At 47.3% G+C, this 22760-nt stretch overlaps 1 protein-coding gene and 1 long non-coding RNA gene across 2 annotated transcripts; one reads left to right on the top strand and one right to left on the bottom strand.

Moving 5' to 3' along the window:
* The first annotated feature begins 1046 nt into the window (after positions 1 to 1046).
* Positions 1047 to 2925, top strand: LOC138756056 (uncharacterized). Its single transcript, XM_069922732.1, has 2 exons — positions 1047 to 1713; positions 2363 to 2925. Exons 1-2 carry the CDS (start codon positions 1628 to 1630, stop codon positions 2913 to 2915), a joined length of 639 nt encoding a protein of 212 aa, XP_069778833.1. The 5' UTR covers positions 1047 to 1627; the 3' UTR covers positions 2916 to 2925.
* Positions 2926 to 17336: 14411 nt separating this feature from the next.
* Positions 17337 to 19038, bottom strand: LOC138756982 (uncharacterized). Its single transcript, XR_011353257.1, has 2 exons — positions 18812 to 19038; positions 17337 to 18532 (listed from the first exon to the last, which is right to left on the bottom strand). It is a non-coding gene; the product is annotated as an uncharacterized lncRNA (long non-coding RNA).
* Positions 19039 to 22760: the final 3722 nt, after the last annotated feature.

Genomic DNA, 22760 nt, shown 5'->3' with positions numbered 1-22760 from the left:
AAAGAAAAGTATGCTGCCTCACAGGAATTCACAGGAGAAGCAGCACACCTTGAGGGTCCCAAGAGCTTTTTCTGTGGACAAAGAAAGCACCCCAGAGCCCTCTGCCCTGCCAGAGAAAACGTCTGTTCCAACTGTGGAAAACGTGGGTATTGTGCAAAAGTCTGCAGAAACCCCAAGGCCACAGCCAAGGTCCATTCTCATGCTAATGAGAGGTGGGAAAGCTCTTCTTTCTCCACAGACAGAAGAAGAAGAATGCCATGTCCAGCCGGCCATGTTGGACAAATGCTACAAAGCAGAGGACACATTCTTCAGGAGATGAATATGATGCCGAGTACTATTGAATGGAAGGACACGAAGGACACACTAGACTTGCTTCCCTACGCATGAATCAGGCGAGTCCAAACAATTTATCTGATGCCACCGTGTGCACCAAAATTAATGATGTGAGGGTAAATTGCTTAATAGATAGTGGAAGCACTGAAAGTTTTATTGACCAGGGGTTAGTCAACTGCCTTGCACTCCCCTCATGCCTGAGTGGGCACCAGATCCTGTTAGCAGCCAGCAGCCTTGCAGCTGAGGTAAAACTGGTTAGATTTTCAGTGCCAGTTAGAAACCATTACAATAGTGGACAACGGGCCTCACCCCCCACTACGCCTTAGGAAGAAACAACACTGCAGCCTGTCTGTCCTGAATATAGAACCGCCTCCACTGTTCACACACCTGACCCCAGAATGCACACCAATAGCCACAAAAAGCAGGAGGTATAGCCCAAGGGATTGAGCCTTCATTAGGACAGAGGTCCACAGGTTACTACAAGAGGGTATCATAGAGCAGAACACCAGCCCCTGGAGAGCCCAGGTGGTTGTAGTAAAGTCAGGAGAAAAACTGCGCATGGTAGTGGATTACAGCCAGACAATCAACAAATTTACACAAGTAGATACCTACCCCCTGCCACGCATAGCAGACATGGTCAACAACATTGCGCAGTATAAAGTGTTCTCCATCATAGACCTGAAGGCAGCATACCACCAACTGCCCATTAGAAACAGCGATTGTATTTACACGGGATTTGAGGCAGACGGCAGGCTAGATCAATTTCTGCGACTTCCCTTCGGTGTCACCAATGGAGTGTCCCTGTTTTAGAGAGAAATGGACCGAATAGTAGATGAGTTCCAACTGAAAGTGGTATTCCCCTACTTAGACAACGTGACAATCTGTGGCCACACTCAGGAGGATCATGACACAAATTTAAAATGCTTCTTCCAGGCAGCCGAGGAAAGGAACCTAATGTACAACAGGGACAAATGTGTCTTTAGTGCCAGGAAGTTGCCAATCCTGGGCTACATAGTGCAGAACAGGGAAATCAGCCCAAACCCAGCCCGTATGCACCCTCTCCTAGACCTCCCAGTGCCACACACACTGAAAGCACTAAAAAGATATTTGGGGCTGTTCGCTTAATACGCTCAATGGGTCCCCAACTACGCCGACAGGGCCCACCCACTTATAAAAGCCTCAGTTTTCTCACTGTGCCCAGCAGCCACCAGAGCATTCAGGGACATTAGGGACCATATCGCTAAAGCTACCATGTAGTCCATAGATGAGTCGATCCCGTTTCAAGTAGAAACAGATGCATCCGATGTGGCTCTGGCAGCCACCGAAAACCAAGACAGATGACCAGTGGCCTTTTTCTCGCGAACCCTACAGGGGTCAGAGGTAAGAAGACTTTGTGCCATAGTTTTAATAAGAACTTTGAGACAGTATTTAATCTTATATCATAAAGTGCATGTATGAGTGCTGTAGGAAGTAAATTTTATGTAGTTGAGTTATAGTATTACCATTAGTTACGATGTTTGTAGGTTTCCGAGGGATATTGATAAGTGAAGGTAAAGTTTATTTCTGATTAAAGGAGGGATGTCATGATAATGAATATGTATGAGATGTACCGGAAGTCACGTGGTATGAGAGAGAGATAAGAACACCGAAGCAGGAGAACAAAGAAAACGGGAAAATAAAGCCACTGAGAAGTTTACCTGATAAAACTTGTGTTTAATGTTTTATTAACTTCACATTTCGGACCACAAATGTGACAGGGAGCTGCATTCATGAGCGCAGAAGTACAGCAGTACCTGCACGAGGGAGGGATTGCAACCAGCCGCACTACAAGTTACAATCCCAGGGGGAATGGACAAGTCGAAAGGGAAAATGCCACTATCTGGAAAAAAGTCCTCTTGACTTTAAAAGCAAAAGTCCTGCCTGTTACTAGATGGCAAGAAGTGTTGCCAGAAGCCCAACACTCTATACGTTCTTTATTGTGTCCTGCAACTAACATGACCCCACATGACCGTATCTTTTCTTTCACAAGGAAAGCCACGACAGGCACAGTGCTGCCCAAATGGATGATGACACCAGGACCTGTTCTCCTCTGGAAGCACTGCAGACCCCACAAAGCGGACCAGCTGGTGGATCAAGTGGAGTTGAGACATGCGAACCCTCAGTTCGCCTTTGTCACATTCCCAGATGGAAGAGAAGACTCGGTGGCCACCAGGAATCCCGCGTCAGCCAGATGTGTGAACAACACGGAGGAAACGCAGATGTCTACTGATCAACAACGAGTGCAGCAGCAGTTACCAGAACAGTCATCCATCGAGTCACCCCAGAGGACTAGACCACCCATCCTGGAAATCAGGACCCTGGGTACGCCCGCCCCACAAAATATCACCACCCTAGACTTGATGACAGGACCTAATCCCATACAAGTGGATCCCCAGCCCACACGGCCACATGACCAACCAGTACTTCCCACTCCCACACCTCCACCAAGAAAGACCGAAAGGCAGACCACACTCCCCACCCCTATACCACGACTGAGGAGGTCCAGAAGGCAATGGAAGCCACGAAGAATTTTGGACTTATGAACTTACAAACAAGGGAAGAAGGACAGGGTGGGGCGGGGGAAATAATTTTTTAAGTGTGGGGGTGAAGGTGGAGATATGTAATTACACCACTTGGGCACCAGGGGTCATCCCAGTGACCTTGTAAATAAAGCAGTCCAGAACTACAGTCTAGCCTTCCAGGTTTGTCTTGTCGAGAGACAAGGCCTCTTTGTGTACATATTAGTTTATTAAAGCTGTCTTATACTCACACTGCTGTTGAGATTATTGTCAGTACAGAAGCTAGCAGATTCCCTGCCTTACAAACTTGGGTCAGGGACCCAAGTTTGATCCAGACTTCTGCTGCTGTCTGTGTGAAGTTTGAAAAGTTCTTTCTGTGACCAGGTCAGGTTCTCCAATTTATTTCCACATCCCCACAATATTGGCCACTGTAAGTTATTCGTTATGTAGGGGGGTATTAGAATCTGAGAGGAGTTGGTGGGATATGGAGAGAACAAATGGAATGGTATTAATGAAAGCTTGATGCTGAGTGTGTCCTCAGTAGCACATAGAACATGGAACAGTGCAAGACATGAACAGGCTCTTTGGCCCACTTGTCTGTGTCTAATGTGTTGTCTAAAACAAACTAAATGTAAAAGAAAATCTCAGTTGCTTGCACTTGATCCATCTCCCTCCATCCCCTTCATATTTGGAGATGGAGGGATATGGATCGAGTGCAGCTTGGTCATATAGCAGTTAGCACAACACCGTTACAGTGCCAGCGTCCAGGGTTCAAATCCGGCGCTGTCTGCAAGGAGTTTGATCATTCTCCCCATGTCTGTGTGGGCTTCCTCAGGGGACTCCGGTATCCTCCCACCCTTCAAAATGTGTGGTTGTTTTAGGTTAATTGGGTGTAATTATAGGCAGCATGGGCTTCATCAACTGTTCCCGTTCCAGTCACCCACTATATCCTGTGTAAAACATTTTCCCCACCATTCTCTCTTACACTCGATCCCCCTCACCTTAAATGCTTGTTCTCAAGTGTGTTATTTACTTCTGAGAAAAGGTCCTGACAGTCCACCCTATCAATGCCTCTCACAATTTTATACACTTCCATCTCGTCTACCCTCAACCAACTGTGCTCCAGAGAAAACAACCCAAATTTGTCCAATATCTCCCCATAATTCATACTCTTTAAACCAGGCAACTTGGTAAACTCTTTCCAAAGCCTCCACCTCCATCTTGGGTGACCATCATTACACAGAGTCTTCCAAGTGTGGACTCATCAAAGTTTTGTAAGGCTGCAACTTGACTTCCTCACTTTTATACACAATGTACCATCCAATGAAGCCAAGCATGCCACATGTGGTCATGTTCAAAGAGTAATTGGACTAGGATCCACTGATCCCTCTGCACATGTTGGGTGGATTATGGAGGGTCATGTGACCTCTCCAGTAGGAATCAAGTCAGAAGTCACCTCACCTGCCAATCAAGTGTTAGACCTGCCCACCCATGAGGTTAATTAGTGATTGGCCCTTCCAGCTGACATATGATTGGTCCTCCAGGTGCCAATCAATGGTTAGAACTGCCCACAGGTGAGGTGATTGGTCCTGACAGGATATGTGGATGGCCCCTGCTTTGAAGAAGCAGCACATGGAGTTTTTCTCTTTTTTCTTTTCTTGCTGCTGCATGGAGACCATCACTGAACTCCCGACTCCAGGACATAGGCAGCTCAGGAGGGCTGACTGCAATGGGCCTGTCCTGGATCCCTATCTGTGGGCAATGCTGGAGACCAGGATAATTTGATATATTTGTTAGTTATAATTAATTTACTGTTTATAAATGTGCTGTGACTGCTAGGTAGAGAGAGCAAGGTGATGGGTATTGTATGTTTAACTCTTGCATTCTCAATTGGGAGCTGAGAATGTTTAGCAGTGATTTACTTGCACTGATGTGTAGTTATTTGCGTAATATTGCTGTGTATATTAGTCTGTTTGAGCGTGTACCCTTTTGTGAATCCCCCTATGTGTAAACAAAGACCACCTTTTGTTAATATCAGGTGTCCAGCCTTGATTCTCTTTGAATCCATTGAACCTATTCTGAACACAACAGCACATCAACGCTTTTAAGACCCCTGCCATTATCGGTATCTATTCATTTACATTTGACCTCCCAAAGTGAAACACCTCACACTTGTGTGGATTAAATTCCATGACTCTTTTACATACTTAAATTGATGAAGTGTGGTTTAGCTCCATAAAGCTCATTCAGCGATCATAATTCTTTCATGGACCTTTTGATGATGTAACTGATCATAAGACCATAAAACATAGGAGCAGAAATAGGCTCTTCAGCCCATCCAGTCTACCCTGCCATTTAATCATGGGCTCATCCATTTCCCCACTCAGCCCCACTGCCTGGCCTTCTCCCCATAACCTTTGATACCCTGGCTAATCAAGAACTTCTGCCTTAAATATACCCAATGACCTGGCCTCCACAACTGCCTGTGGCAACAAATTCCACAGATTTACCACCCTCTGGCTGAAGAAATCCCTAAGCATTTCTGTTCTACGTGGACACCCTTAATCCTGAAGTTGTGCCCTCTTGTCATATACTCTCCCATCATGAGAAATAACCTTTCTACATCTACTCGGTCCATGCCTTTCAATATTTGAAATATTTCAATGAGATTCCTGCTTCATTCTCCTAAATTGCAATGAGTGCAGTCCAAGTATTGTCAAACATTCCTCATATGATAACTCTTTCATTCCTGGAATCATCCTGTGAACCTCCTCTGAACCTTCTCCAACATCAGCACATCCTTTCTTAAATGAGGAGCCCAAAATTGCTCACAATACTTCGAGTGAAGTCTCACCAGTGCCTTTTATAGACCAAATATAAATTGAAACATGAGCAATATATTTGTCCTTCTCACACCCTGTTTCTCCTGGGGCCTTAGCAGACATGCATCTGCAGAATGTGTATCCACCTGCAAAACAACAAAGTCAATGTGTCATCAGTTAGCTCACATTTAAAGTACCTAGGTCATGTAAAGTTATTATTAACTGTGATCACGGGATTATAGAATCCAGGAAACTAGTTTGTCTGGTATATCATTACAGGATTACTGAATAATAGAAGTTGAATAGACTCACAGGAAAAGCAGCAAAATGGGGAATAACTGAAGGGTAGCTGGAAGAATACCTGGTTAGAAATGAAGGAGAATAAATATTTAAATATATTTGGAGTCATTTGAAGAAGCTAAGCAAATCCTGTCAAGACAGAAGATTGTTCTTGTTTGGGATTGAATAGGAATGTAAATTATTGCCTGCAAGGTTAGTTTCTTTATTTTGCATTTGGTGATTTCCAAGGTCAGTTTCAGTGATTTGTGAAAACTCAGTTTATACGTCGCAAACAAGGAGAAGCTGGATGGGGCTCAGCAAAGGTGAAGTGAGGTTTTGGGTTGGGACCCTTTCACCAGACTAAAGTGGGAAGGGAACATAGCAAGAAAGATGATGAGTATGGACTCAATAGAGTAAAGGGTTTGTGGCTCTTTTATCTGCTTAAATCTATGGTGTGTAAACCTATAAGGTTCTCAGTCACAGAATAGAATTCTATCAGTGACCTTTCAATGACACCGGTGAGTGAAGTTTCTCTTTCCAGGACCAGATATAAATTTAAACACTCGCAATTTGTTCATCCTTCCTGTTTATCTTCGGGCCTCAGCAAATTTATTCTGATGCCTGGTGGTGTCTGTTTGAGTCTGCACGTATTTCCTATAACCATATGGTTTCCTCAGGGCTCCAGTTTCCTCTCATTTGCAAAGGACATGGTTATTCATCAAGCAAAACACAAATTGCTAGAGGAGTTCAGTGGATCAGGCAGCATCTGCGGAGGAAGATGTTTCCTCCTTTTGTATCCACAGATGCTGCAGCACCTCCAAGATTTTGATTTTACTTTAGATTACAGCATCTGCAGTCTCTAGTGTCAAGTTAAAGTTTATTTATCATCTGATTGCACAAGTACAACCTGATGAAACCTCAGTGCAAAACAGGCAGATACACAACCAGACAAACAATTTATATGCAATCCATACATATCTACAAATATAAAAATAAATTAATATTGTTTAATAAATAATTGAGTTTTGGAAGGTTAAAGTGAGCAATTTATTCAGTCGTTTAACAGTCTCATTTCCTTTGGGAAGAAGCTGTTCCTCAGCCTGGCGGTGTTGGCTCTGATATGGCCGGGTAGTGAACTCGGGTTCACTAGAAGAGTGCTGTACTAATGACTGGTCCCGCCTCCTGGCTCCTCCCCGGGATCCCATATATAGCCTTGGTTTCCCGCCTAAACCTAGAACCCCTCTGAAGTCTGTTCATGAATCCTACCTGTGCTGTAAGCTAATAAAAGCGTTAGTTCTCCCTGCAATCGAGTGTGAGCTTTTATCTACACTACAATTTTATTAGCTTACAAACAAGGATGGAGGCGTTACTCAAGCCCAGTCCTCTGATGCGGCTGCAGAATTCGCATATTGGCTAGACTGCTTACAGGCTTACCTGAACACGACCAGGGACGTCTTCCATACAGATGAGCTCTGGAGGCCGGCGCTCATCTCAAGGATAGGGCCGAAGGGGTACGCTGTCATTTGAGACATCCCGACGTACGAGGCCGCCATCAAGTTGCTGAAGGCCCACTGCATGAAGGCCCTGATCGAGGTCCTAGCAAGGCACTGGCTTGCCCAATGCCACCAATGGCCTAGAGAGTCGATTAATGACTATCTGCTGGATCTGCAGATGCTGGCTAAGAAGTGTGGGCATGAGGCCACTTCAGGCCGTGTCCAGGAAGATGAAGAGATCTGGGAAACCCTAGTCACAGGAATCTGCTCGAGGTGCGTGTACCCATCTAATTATCGAATTTTTCTAGTGTCCCAGTCCAATTCAGTGCATGTACAGAAACATCTGTCATTTGAAGGGGGGAATTTTGTAAAGTTTGCATGTACATTTTAGATGAATGGTGTGCTCCAGTATTGTTGGTCAGGACTTCCTGTGATACCTTAAAAGTGTGACCTTGGAGTTTTCTGGTTCCCTTCCCCCAGTAATGGTTCAGAACGGAGGGTCCTCAAAACCAGGACCCACTTGCAGCCTCTCCACGCTGAACATAGACACCCCCCCCCCCACCTCTGTTACCAAACCTGTCTGCCGACTGTAAGTCCATCACCACCAAGAGCAGGAGGTACAGCTTGGCACATAGGGAGTTTATAAAGATGGAGACCCAACGTCTGCTGGAGAAGGGGATCATCAAACCTAGAACCAGCCCATGGAGAGTGCAAGTGGTGATAGTAAAGGGGGAAAACAAGGCCAGGTTAGTGATTGACTATAGCCGAACAATTAACAGATACACATTCCTGGATGCATACCCACTTCTTCGCATTTCGGATATGATGAACGATATTGCGAAAGCCACCATGCATGTGGTAGATGAATATGTGCCTTTCCAAGTGGAAAGTAACGCTTCAGACATAGCCCTTGCCACTACTCTCAATCAGGCGGGCAGGCTGGTTGCCTTTTTCTCATGGTCGCTTCAAGGCCACGAGCTCCGGAACCCATCTGTGGAAAATGAGGCTCAGGCCATTGTAGAAGCTATAAGGCACTGGAGGCACCTCCTGGCTGGTAGAAGTTTTACGATCCTCACGGACCAGCGCTCTGTCGCATTCATGTTCAACAACGCCAAGAGGGGAAAAATCAAGAATGACAAAATTGCTAGGTGGAGGTTTGACCTCTCCGCCTACAATTGTGACATTGCCTACAGGCCAGGGGCCCTTGACGGCCCTCCATATGCCTTGCCCAGGGGATGCTGTGCCTCCACACACACCAGTCAACAGCAGACCATACACAATGAGCTCTGCCACCCAGGGGTCACCCGCATGGCTCATTTTGTCATGTCCCACAATTTACCCTACTCAATAGAAGACGTCATGCCAGATCTGCACTGAGTGCAAGCCGCACTTTTTTCGCCCCATGAAAGTTCACCTGATTAAATTGTCCAGGCCCTTCAAATGCCTCAGGGTCGATTTTAAGGGACCTCTCCCCTCCATGAACAGGAACATCTACTTTCTCTTGGACATAGATGAGTACTCCTGCTTCCCGTTTGCCATCCCGTGTCCATATACGTCCGCCTCGTCCATTATGAAGGCCCTAGGCTCCATTTTCACATACACTTAGGTGAAGTACCCGGATGCCAGTCTCCATCAGGGACTTGGCGCTCACTGGAATTGTGGATCCATTGCCTCAGGTGCCCCATGAGCTACTGAGCATTTTTTTCACAACCCCGCTCAGGGCCTCCCCACCCACCTATCATCGGGCCGAAGCCCCAGCCCACTATCCTTCCATCACAGGTGGACTAGGAGACTCAAGGAGCCCAAGGCCTCCCCCCCCCACACCCGATGTTAAGTCGCTCCACCAGGATCTCTAGACCCCCGAACCACCTGAATCTGTAAATAGTATTGTGAATATTTCTCTTCTGTGTTTATAACCTGCTTCTGATCCACACACCCTTAATTCTGAAGGAAGGGGTGAATGTAGTGAACTGGGATTCACTAGAAGTGTGCTGTACTAACAACTGGTCCCACCTCCCGGCTCCTCCCTGGGGGCCTGTATATAACCCTGGTTCCCTGCCTAAACCCAGAACCCTATGAAGCCTGTTCATAAACCCTACCTGTGTTGTAAGCTAATAAAAGCTTCAGTTCTCCCTCCAATCGAGTCTGAACTTTTATCTACGCTACAGCCTGTATCTCTTTCCCGATGGGAGTAGTTAAAAGACATTGCGTGTGGGGTGGTAAGGCACACATTTTTGCGTGCCCTGTTCAGACAATGATCTCAGTAGATCGATGGTGGGGGGAGGGTGTGGGGGGAGGGTGGGGGTGTGATCTTCTCTGCCGCACATATGGTCCTATGGATTTATCTCTGATCCATTTCTCTGTGGCAACCTTACCACACTGCGAAGCAACCAGTCAGGACGCTCTCAACAGAGCTCTTGTAAAAAGTTGACGGTATGGTGGCCAGTAGCCTTGCCCGCCTCAGCCTTCACAGCAATCGTTGTTGCACTTTCCTGACAAATAAGATGTTATGTGTCTAGGATGGATGTTGTGCACCTCCAATTATTACCTCCCATTAGTGTAAGGTGATGCCTTGCACTATTTAATCGTATTTTTTTAATGTTTGACATGCTGCCCTGCACTTTGTTTCACTGTAACACAATTTCTTTATTCTTGCACCCCCTGCTATACTATGTAGTGGTTCACTTTCCTGGATACCACTGAAAACAGAGCTTATCACTGTTAGAGAGGACCCCTGTGGCTGTAACCCTCAATAATAAGCACCCCTCATTGATTACTGTTAGTGGGGGGGGGGAGGAGACAGCCTAGCTGGGGGGAGTAACAATGGCTGTGCCTCTGCCACAGGGTCGGCCCCATGGCTCAAAAGGGTAGGGAAAAGAAGAGGTGGCAAGTAGTCATAGGGGACTCAGCAATTAGGAGGACAGATAGGGGATTCTGTGGATGCAGTAAGGAAAACTGGATGGTGTTTTGCCTCCCTGGTGCCAGGTTGCTGCTTATATCAAAGATATCCAAAAGTGGGAGGGAGATGTGCCAGAGGTCATGATACATAACCATATAACCATATAACCGTTTACAGCACGGAAACAGGCCATGTCGGCCCTTCAAGTCCGTACCGGTTCACTTGAACAACTCCACTAACTCCTCCGCAAACACCTGAGGAAGTAGAGACTTTCTTTATAATGCCATTGGTGTGTTGATTCCAGGAAAGATCTTCCGAGATAGTGATTCCCAAGACCTACATTTGCTCATCCTCTATTGATGACAATAAAACAATCAAGCCATTAAGGAAAAGTTCAAGGAAGCCAATTTGAAATCCTAATCTGATCTGGTCTTTATGTGATCCACAGCCCTGTTGTTGATGGATCCGACCAACATCTTTCCATTATTGCAACTCTTAAATCTGACTCCCATCTCTCTCTTGATCTCTGTAAACCTGCCTTTGCACTTTCATTTTGGAGAGCAAAGTACATCCTCCATGTAAATTTAGGTGTATTCCCCAGCTGAATTATTTTTTCCATCAATTTATCCTTCCTATTAATGTAATTGGAAGATCTTTCCATTTCTGTAAATCTTTTTCTGTTTTTTTTTCTCTAGTACAGGGATATAATTGATCTTACATAAGTTCCGTAAATTATTATCAGTCATTATTCCTAAATATCTAATTCTGTTCTTCTTCCATTTAAATCTACTGCCTTCCATAATCAAAATTCTGCAATGGGATTATCTCACTTTTATCCATATTTATTTTATATCCTGATATTCTTCCATATTTTTCTAATATTGTTTGTAATATTTATCAAGGATCCAGCCAGGTCAGACATAAATAACAGCAAATAAACTCATTTTATGTTCTTCCAATCCAACTTTGAAGCTCTTAATATCTGGATCTCTTCTTATAATCTCCGCCAGAGGTTCAATCACTAGAACAAATAATTCTGGTGATAGGAGACACCCCTGGCTACTTGATCTACTCAAGGAAAAGAATAGATGACATTTGTTTATTAGTTATAATCTTAGCTTGTGGCTTTAAGATAAAGAGTTTATATCCAGTTTATGAATTTCTACCTACACCAAATTTTTCCAGCATTTTATATAAGACCATTCTAGTTAGTTGAATATCTGCATCTAAAGGAATGGTTATGTTTGGATTCAACCTTGATTTTGCCTTAAGTATTACATTAAATAATCTATTTAGACTAGTTGAAGAGTGTCTTCCTTTAACATATCCCACCTAATCTGTGTGTATTAATTTTGTTAAATATTCACGTAATATATTAATTAATACCTTTGCTAGAATTCTGCATTCAAAAATAATATTGGTCTATATGATGAGTTTTTAGTGGGTCTCTATCTTTCTTTGGTAACACGGTAATTATAGCGTTTGAAAAAATTTCTGAAGGCAATGGGTCTCCACTGTCTGGTCTAACACATCCATCAAAAAGGCATCAGAAAATCTTTAAATAGTCTATAGAACTCAGGAGGGAACCCATCTTCCCCCAGGGACTTAATAGCTTGGAAAGCACCTAAAGCTTTCTCTATTTCTCCAATTGTAAAAGGTGCATCTAAGTAATCTTTTTCTCTCTCTTCTAGTTTAGGAAGTTCAACATTTGTTAAAAATTCTTTCATTTCATTTTCATTTTCTACTAATTCTGATTTATATTGTTTTGTATAGTTGTGATAGTACAGATCTATCACCAATGTACATAGTGTATATAGTTACTGTATCTAGACTGTGCTTACAGCGATTGGCTGAGAGCTAAGCCACACCTATTGTTTGGGCCTTAAAGGGTTGTGTCCCTAGCCAGGTCGGATCATTCCGGACTGGTCGGCCACCTGTGAAGAGCTCCGGTCTTTTGCTAATAAAAGCCTTGGTTTGGATCAACAAGTCTTTGGTTCTTTCGACGAGCTCTACAATTTTATTAGCAAAAAGAATTTTTTTTGAAAGGGATGGAGCGTTTAACTCGGCCAGAAAAACTTGATATCGACCCACAGTCAGCTACAGCCTTCAAAGCCTTTAAGTTCTGGCTGCTGAACTTTGAAAACTTCCTGAGATTCATTCAGGTAGAGGAGGATAACCAGCGTCTAACAGCATTGCTGTCTATGGTGTCCTTGAGAGTCTACGAGAACATCCAGGATGAGACCACTTACACCGCAGCCATAAAGGTACTGAAGGAACTGTATGATCAACCGGTGAACAGAGTTCATGCCCGGCTCATGCTTGCGTCGAGGAAGCAACAGCCCGGCGAGTCCAGCAGGGCATATTTACAAGTTTTAAAGGCATTGGGCAAGGACTGTAACTGTGTGGACAAAACTGCTGCCGAGATCACTAGCGACCTCGTCCGGGATGCCTATGTGGCCGGGCTCCGGTCGAACGAAGTGAGGCTGCGTTTGCTCGAGCAAGGGGTAGAAAAACTAGAGGACGTGGCCCGGATTGCAATCACAATGGAGGATGCAGCCTTAAAGTCCACCGAGCTCTCTAGGGACTGGACCCCTCGTTCTGATGTGAGTAGAGTGCCCTTCTACCCTACCCCTGACGGCCTGTCGGCTGCTGCTACCCTGCCCCGTGCGAACCCGAAATGTTATTTCTGCGGGAGGGACAAGCACAGCAGATCCCAGTGCCCAGCAAGAAAAGCCAGGTGCCAGAAGTGCCTTAAAAAGGGCCACTTTGCTGCAGTCTGTAGGTCTAAAATGGCCGCCAGCAAACACAGTGCCTCGTGTGAAGCTCAACCGCCACTATCCCATTCAAACTCTTCTTCCCCAGAGCTCTCGTCCAATGAGAGCGAGGGCTCCCCTGCACGGCAACGCCTGACGTCACAGAGACGCCGAACCTGGAAGGGGCAACCCACCGTCGCAACCATGGTGATGGCCTGCCTCTCGCCCCCGTGCGGAACACTTGACACTACCGCCGCTGCTGCCGCCGCCACAGCCACCCCCGGGGCCGACGCTACCGCCGCTGCTGCCGCCGCCACGGACACCTCCGGGGCCGACGCTACAGCCGCTGCTGCCGCCGCCACGGACACCCCCGGGGCCGACGCTACCGCCGCTGCTGCCGCAGCCACAGACACCCCCGGGGCCGACGCTACCGCCGCCGCAGCCACCCCCGCGGCCAACCAGGTGCTCACCCTAGCGTCCATCGCTGACGACCGCCAGGGCCCGACCGCCGATCGCGAGCAACTACAAACCCCACTACTTACCATTCACCCGCCACAACAGCACTTCCGGGAGGTTCTCCAACCTGCTCCTCGAGCGTTGACTACGTCATCCCGTTGCGTGACGTCATCCCGTTGCGTGACGTCATCGCGCAAAACTCGCCTGTCAACTGCTTCAATAACATTAAACCAGCAATGCTCTCATCCCCTCACCAGAGCAATGGAACTGATTAAAGTGCATGGACACTACACCAATTGCTTATTTGACTCTGGGTCAACTGACAGTTTTATCCAGCCAGATCTGGCCCTCCGTTGGGGACTTGACATTATCCCCACTACCCAGAGGATCTCATTAGCGACGAGGTCGCACTCGACTGGGATAAAGGGGTATTGCATCGCCACGCTGGAAGTACAGGGCGTGACGGTCACCCACTTTAAATTATTCGTCCTTCCCCAATTGTGCGCCCCAGTGTTGCTGGGATTAGACTTCCAGTGTCAGTTCCAAACGGTGTCCCTACACTTTGGGGGACCCCACGCCCCCCTCTCGGTCTGCCATCGCCCCACTCCCGAAGCACCCGAGCAACCCGCCCCCGTGCCCCGGGGCCAATCCTGCGGCCTTTCCACACTCCGGATTGCCCCGCCAGCACTCTTCGCAAACCTCACCCCTCGCTGGAAGCCTGTGGCCACCAAAAGTCGGCAATATAGTTACGAAAACAGGCAATTCATTAGGAGTGAGGTGCGTAGATTGCTGGATGAGGGCATCATCGAACCCAGTTCAAGCCCCTGGAGAGCCCAGGTGGTGGTTGTCAAGAATGGGGAAAAACTACGGATGGTGGTCGACTATAGCCAGACCATTAACCGCTTCACACTCCTGGATGCGTACCCCCTGCCACGCATCACGGATGTGGTGAACCAGATCGCCCAGTACCGCATTTTCTCCACTATTGACCTACGTTCGGCCTACCACCAGCTCCCGATCCGCTGCAAGGACCGACCATTCACGGCCTTTGAAGCGAATGGACGGCTATATCAATTTCTCAGGGTACCATTCGGGGTCACAAATGGTGTCGCGGTCTTCCAGCGGGAAATGGACAGGATGGTGGACCAGAACGGGCTAACCGCTACCTTCCCGTATCTGGACAATATCACCATCTGCGGCCACGACATGCAGGACCATGACGCCAACCTAGACAAATTTCTTCAAACTGCCCGTCAGCTAAACCTGACTTACAATTTGGACAAGTGTGTTTTCCGGACCACACGACTCGCTATTCTAGGTTGTGTGGTGGAAAACGGGATAGTCATGCCAGATCCTGACCGCATGCGTCCCTTAATGGACTTACCCCCCCCACATACCCAGAAAGCTCTCAAACGCTGCCTGGGCCTTTTCTCGTATTACGCCCAATGGGTTCCAAACTACGCCGACAAGGCACGTCCTCTTATCAAGACCACCTCTTTTCCCCTCTCGACCGAAGCCACAGCGGCTTTCGATCGAATCAAATCTGACATCGCTGCTGCGACGCTGCACGCGATCGATGAGTCTGTCCCGTTTCAAGTCGAGAGCGATGCATCCGACTTCGCCCTGGCAGCCACCTTGAACCAGGCCGGTCGGCCTGTAGCCTTCTTCTCCAGAACCCTCCAGGGTCCGGAGAGTAGACACTCCTCGATCGAGAAGGAGGCCCAGGCCATAGTTGAAGCGGTACGTCGTTGGAGACATTACCTCGCTGGGAGGCGCTTTACACTGTTGACTGATCAACGCGCGGTCTCCTTCATGTTCAGCAACACCCAGCGTGGTAAGATAAAAAACGACAAAATCGCCAGATGGAGAATCGAACTCTCCACCTTTAACTATGACATCCTGTACCGGCCTGGTAAGCTCAACGACCCGCCTGACGCGCTCTCCAGGGGGACGTGCGCCAGCATACAGATGGACAGACTACGGAAACTCCATGAGGCGCTCTGTCATCCAGGGGTCACTAGGTTTGCTCACTTTGTCAAGGCGCGCAACTTACCCTACACAGTTGAGGAGATCCGCTCCATGACCCGAGCCTGTTCGGTGTGCGCCGAATGCAAGCCCCACTTCTTCCGTCCGGATAACTCCCACGTCATCAAAGCCACCCGCCCCTTCGAGCGTCTTAGCGTAGACTTTAAGGGACCCCTACCGTCGACCAACCGTAATACCTACATCCTTACGGCCATCGACGAATACTCCCGCTTCCCATTCGCTGTGGCCTGCCCAGACACCACTGCCACCTCAGTGATACAGGCCCTTCACAGTATTTTCACCATCTTCGGGTACCCCAATTCCATCCACAGTGATAGGGGGTCCTCATTCATGAGTGCAGAGCTGCAACAGTACCTTCTGGAGTGTGGTATTGCTTCAAGCAGGACCACGAGCTATAACCCACGCGGTAATGGCCAGGTCGAGAGGGAGAATGCCACCATATGGAGAGCGGTTACACTGGCTCTCCGGTCTAAAGGTCTCCCCACCTCTCACTGGCAGGAGGTTCTAACTAGTGCCTTACACTCCATCCGCTCCCTCCTATGTACTGCAACAAATGCCACCCCCCACGAAAGGATGTTCCTTTTCCCGAGGAAATCCGAATCGGGAACCACTGTACCGGCATGGCTCACCGTCCCTGGCCCCGTCCTTTTGCGACGCCACATCCGGCACTCAAAGAACGACCCCTTGGTCGACCGAGTGACTCTACTCCACGCGAACCCACATTACGCATACGTGGAGTTCCCAGACGGGCGGGAGGACACTGTTTCGGTGCGGGACCTAGCTCAGGACGCGGTAGACCCAGCAAACCCCCCAACTCCTTATGCTCCAGGCCCCGTGCCGCAACAGAAGGACCAACAGCACCCCAATGACTCGGGCCACCCTGCCGACAAAACGACTGGGGAATTGAGCGACGGAGCAGTCGCACCCGATGAGCCCGCTGGCGACACCACTCCAGTGACCCCAATCCCGGCACCACGGCGGTCACGCCGGATGGTCAGACCCCCTGACCGCTACAGTCCTTGACCTACCCCTTCCTTTTCATTCTCTCCCTCGTTTTTGTTTTTTTTTCCCAGGGTCAATTCTCCAAGAAGGGGTGAATGTGATAGTACAGATCTATCACCAATGTACATAGTGTATATAGTTACTGTATCTAGACTGTGCTTACAGCGATTGGCTGAGAGCTAAGCCACACCTATTGTTTGGGCCTTAAAGGGTTGTGTCCCTAGCCAGGTCGGATCATTCCGGACTGGTCGGCCACCTGTGAAGAGCTCCGGTCTTTTGCTAATAAAAGCCTTGGTTTGGATCAACAAGTCTTTGGTTCTTTCGACGAGCTCTACAATAGTATTGTCCAAATTCATTATTTATTTATTTTTGATTGTATGTTATAGTATCAGTTTCTATTTCTATAGCATTTATCATTCTGAAAGACTCCTCTGCTTTTATCTGCCAAGAAAGCACTTCGTGTACCCGTTCTCCCAGCTCATAATTTTTAAAAAGTTTTTATTCTTTTTTTTTCCCATTCTATCTTTGTAGTGTATTATATTGAAACTTTTTATTCTGTAATATTCTATATTTTCCTTGTGTTCCTGATGTCTGATATTCCTTTTCCAATTTGTTAATATTTTTCTTTAAACGTTCTAATTCTCTCACATATTCTGTCAAAATTTTTAGTATAAGAAATAATTTGTTCACTCTAGTAAGCTTTAAGTGTATCTCATATTTCTGTGTAGCTGGCTTTCAATCAAACCTTTATTGCATCCACATAAGTGTTTGTTTAAAAACGTACAACCAGCATGGTTATTGATTCCTTGCAGCATTCTGAGAGGCATTTACTCCATGCTGAGAGACTTGACGATAGGCCTGAGGTAATTTGGTGTACTATTGCCTCCACAGAGCAGCACAATCCTCCTCTGAGGGACCCACCTTGACCTGAACCTGGTACCATCCATTGAAATCCATGAAAAACTGATGTCTTACTAATGCCAGAGTCCTTTCTCATCAACCATAATGGTACCTGTGGTAAACTACTGTATATATATTTGGATGCGTTAGGACATGCCCCTTGCTGGCTGTGCCTGAGGCTCCTCCCACAGACCCCTGAATAAAGGCGACTGTCCCACAGTCCCCTCCTCAGTCCAGGCAGTCGATCAGCATGGACGTTTCTCCATTCTGTTGTGAATAAAAGCCTATAATTTTCTCTACAACTTCTAGTCTTTGAAGTTATTGAAGATGCATTAAATTTATTCACAATAGTATTTTTTATAATGGAGCAGATTCTGAAGCCAGAAAAGCTGGACCTTGACCCACAATTGCCTGACGCATCCAACAGCTACGTTGCTTCGAAGTATTCCGCAGGCCTCCTCTACCATCATTTGATCAGAGGACAACAAGCTGTAAGTATTATATTCCCTGCTCGGGCCACGGTATACTAGATGATCAGGGACGACGCGTTGTACCCAGCGGCAATGGGCATATTGAAAAGCCAGTACTTGAGGAAGATAAATGAAGTCTACACTAGGTTCCTCCTGGCTACATGAAAACAGCAACCCAGGGAATCAAGCGCCTAGTACCTTTGGGCCCTGTGAGCTCTCAGATGGGTCTGCGACTGTAATGCTGTGATGGCCGTGGTGAACATGGAGGACCTGAACAGAGATGCTTACATCTGGCAGAGAGTGTTGGAGCAGGGTGAGCTCAAATTATAGAAGGCAGTCGAGCTAGTGCAGAGGTGGCCTTCCAAAGCATGGATGTATACTCAGCTGACAAGCAGCTGCCTCATGGTTACTGTGGGCTCCACCATCTTGGGAAGAGGGAAGGCCGCTAGCTTGTGGAACATCACCACGTCCTGACCACAGCCGCTGTACTTCACGAGCACCAAAAGTGCTACTTCTGTGACCTGCACAAAAACCCAAGAAAAGACATGGTTTGCGCTAACTGTGAGAAGAAAGGACATAACACTAAGTCACCCTCTAAACCCAGCAGCACTGCACGCGTGCTGTGGGAACTGTCATATTGGATGCCGCCATCTTCCCAACCCAGCAGCGCCATGTGCGGGCCATAGAGGGTCACCATTTTGGAAATGAACAACCGAACACTCCACCGAATCTACAGAGTCCGACAGCGACTCAACACTGGCCTCCATCACGCCAGATAAAGGGAGCCCTTACCAACTCACCAGATCAATGATGGACATCATGGTAAATGGTTACATGATGAGCTGCCTATTTGACTCCGACACAGTGCAGCTCCACTCCCTCCTGGTAAGGCCAGTAAACCATAGAGTCTCTTTGGCCTCGAATTCTCAAATGGCAGATGTCAGCAGCTACTGTATAGTGACTCTGACCGTACGGGGCACAGACTACAAAGACTTTAAGCTTCTTGTGATGCTGCAGCTTTGTGCTGTCATGCTGCTGAGGCTGGACTTTCAATGCCACCTTAAGAGTGTCACAATGAAGTATGATGGGCCCTATCCCCTCCTCACTGTCTGTAACCAGCAGTTTTTAAACCACCCACTGCACTCCACCCGTGGAAACCCCCTGGACTCTCCTCCTATCATTTCCAGCCAGAAACCCACAGATTGTCCGCCATGCACAACCTGCGGCCTTTCAACCCTCAAGATCACCCCTCCTGTATTACTAATGATTTTTCAAATAAATAAAGTTTAAAAAAAAAATCACCCCTCCACCACTGTTCGCTAACCTCACCCCCAACTGTAAACCTGTTGCCACCAAAAGTAGTTGATTCAGTGCTGCACAAGCCCCTGAAGAGACCAAGTGGTGGTAGTAAAGCATGGGGAAAAACACAGAACAGTCATCGACTACAGTTAGATCATTAATATATATACACACACACATAAACACACACACGCTCATGGAGCTGGACGTGTACCCTCTTCCCCACATATCCGACATTGTAAATCAAATCACTTAATATTAGGTATTCACCACTATTGATTTAAAGTTGGCATGCCACCAGCTCCCTATCCGCCCAGAGGACTGCCTTTGAGGTAGATGGCTGCCTCTACCATTTCTTGAGGGTCCCCTTTGAAGTCACCAATGGGGTCTCAGTCTTCCAGCGGGAGGCGAACCGCATGGTAGACCAGTACGAGCTGCAAGGCACATTCCTGTATATGGACAACGTCACCATTTGCAGCCATGAATTGCAGAATCATGACAGCATTCTCCAAACCCCTTAAGCTTCCACATAACTCACCTCACTACCCTGTGGAGTCTGCATCCTTCTGCTAATGGCTCAAGCATTCAGCTGTTTCTGTCATAGCACCTTTTCTGTGTTAGCCTCCAGTTCAAGTTGGGACTTGATTTCTTGTGGGTTCTTTAGTTGAGGCTCCAAGAACCTCCTTGCCATTGGTAAGGTCATCCGTGGAATGAGTCTTTGCGCCAGAGAGCCCAATGTGGTGTCATGAGAGACATTCCTTAGGTTCAGCAGGTTGAGAAACCCTGTGAGACTGCTCCTCACGGCTCATTCAGCCAACCTGTTTGACTGTAGTCTGGGCTGCTAGTGATGTGGTTGAAATCCCATGTTGCTGAAAAATGTCTGAATTTCTCACTGGTAAACTGTGCGCCATTGTCTGATAGCAGAGTGTGGGGTGCCCCATGCATTGAAAAATGTCTCTTCAACATAGTGATGACTGCCGAAGAGATGACTCAAACCATCTAGAGTATGAATCGATAGGTACCAAGTACTGACTATGTCATTCGAAGATGTCTGTGGCCACAGTTGATCAGGGAGGTCCAACACAACCCCTCAACCTCAAGGCCCTGAAAAGGTGCCTGGGGTTCTATTCTTATTACGCCCACTGGTTCCAAATTATGCGGATAAAGCCAACCCCCTTATTAAGTCTACTTCCTTTCCCCTTACAAATGCCACCAGCAGGACCAGCATGAGTTATAACCACCAGGGGAACGGTCAGGTAGAGAGAGAGAATGGCACCGTATGGAAGGCCATCCCATTGCCCTAAAGTCCAGGGGAATGTATGTCTCTCACTGTCAGGAGGTTCTTCCAGAGCTGTTACATGCCACTTAATCTCTGCTATGTACTGCCACTAATGCTACCCCTCATGAAAGAATTTCATTCTTCCTCAGGAAGTCTGCGTCGGGGACCACCCTACCCTCTTGGCTCCGGGTCCGGTCCTGCTACAAAATCACGTGAGGGGCCAAAAATCCAACCCCCTGGTTGAAAGGATTCAGCTCCTCCACGCGAACCCCCAATACGTGTATGTAACCTACCCAGATGGACACGAGGAAACGGTCTCCATCTGGGCCCTCTCGCATGCAGGGATCCTTAGGAGCATCCCCACCAGGCAGCACCCATCCCTCCTTCCACAGTCATGCATTACGTACTGCTGCTCCAGCCACAACCCCACAACTGGCGCTCCACCGGTCAGTATGGAAGATCAAGCCACCGGACCAGCTGCACCTGTAAGACTTTGTGTCCCACATCACTCCACTGGACAATAAAAAAAAGGGGTGAATGTGGTAAATTGCTGAATGTCCTGATTACCTGGCTCCACCCCACCCTCTGACTGTATCTGAGACTCCTCCCTCTTTTGACCTTGTATAAAGCCTTCAACACCCTGACCCTTCCCCAGAAAGCCCAGGTCAGGATACAGGATGAGGTCCTTGTCCCTTTTGATCAGTGACCCAGTCTCAGCCTCTCGAGTTATTTACTGCGTGTCAGAAGGCTGGAACTATAAACACAATCTAATATGAAATGAAACACTCCCATTAAAATGGCATAAACCATAGATTAAATGAAGGCTCGATAGATTCAGGATCAGAACCCATGGATTGGAGGGTAGCTAATGTTTCTCCACTATTTAAAAAGGGGGGGTAGAGAAAAAGCGGGGAATTATAGGTTTTGGACAAAATGATGGAATCCATTATTAAGGATGTAATAGCGGAGCATATGACTAGCAGAGAAGGGATCGGACAGAGTCCACATGGATTTACAAAAGGTAAATCGTGCTTGACAAATCTATTGGAATTCTTTGACATGGGGGAGAGCCAGTGGAAGGCCTTCGATAAAGTTCCACATAAACGACTGGCATGCAAAATCAAGGTTCATGGGATTGGGGGCAAGGTATTGATGTGGATTGAGAACTGGCTGGCAGATTGAAGACAGAGAGTTGGGATAAACGGCTCATTTTCTGAGTGGCAGGCGGTGACCAGTGGGGTGCCACAGGGATCTGTACTGGGACCCCAGCTGTTCACAATTTACATTAATGATCTGGATGAGGGGATTGGATGTAATATCTCCAAATTTGCAGATGACACTAAGCTAGGAGGGGTTGTATGCACTGAAGAGGGGGTCAGGAAGCTCCAGTGTGATTTGGATAAATTGGGGAACTGGGCAGATACATGGCAAATGCACTACAATGTGGATAAATGTGAGGTTATCCTCTTTGGTAATACAAACCGGAGGTCAGATTACTATTTGAAAGGCAATAGATTGGGAGATAGGGAAGTGCAGAGAGACCTAGGGGTTCTTGTGCACCAGTCACTGAAGGCGAGCATGCAGGTACAGAAGGCGGTTAAAAAGGCAAATGGTATGTTGGCCTTCATATCAAGAGGATTTGAGTATAGGAATAAGGATACCTTACTGCAGCTGTACAGGGCCTTGGTGAGACCCCACCTGGAGTATTGTGTGCAGTTTTGGTCACCTTATCTAAGGAAGGATGTTCTTGCAATGGAGGGAGTGCAGAGGCGATTCACCAGGCTGATACCTGGAATGGCAGGAATGACTTATGAGGAAAGATTGCGCAAATTGGGATTGTACTCGCTGGAGTTTAGAAGATTGAGAGGGGATCTCATAGAGACCTATAAAATTCTGGCAGGACTGGACAGAATGGATGTGGAAGGGTTGTTTCCAATGGTGGGGGAGTCCAGAACTTGGGGCCATGGTTCGACGATAATAGGAACCGAGATGAGGAGGAATTTCTTTACCCAGAGGGTGGTGAATCTTTGGAATTCATTGCCACAGAGAGCAGTAGAGGCAGGTTCATTGAATATATTTAAGAGGGAATTAGATCTATTTCTTCAGTATAAGGGAATTAGGGGTTACGGGAAGAAGGCGGGGACGGGTTACTGAACTTTAAGATCAGCCAT

The sequence above is a fragment of the Narcine bancroftii genome, chromosome 3, assembly GCF_036971445.1.
Source record: "Narcine bancroftii isolate sNarBan1 chromosome 3, sNarBan1.hap1, whole genome shotgun sequence".
NCBI classification, from domain to species: domain Eukaryota; kingdom Metazoa; phylum Chordata; class Chondrichthyes; order Torpediniformes; family Narcinidae; genus Narcine; species Narcine bancroftii.
The sequence above is the reverse complement of the archived record's forward strand: the minus strand, read 5'-3'. Positions and strand labels throughout refer to the sequence as shown.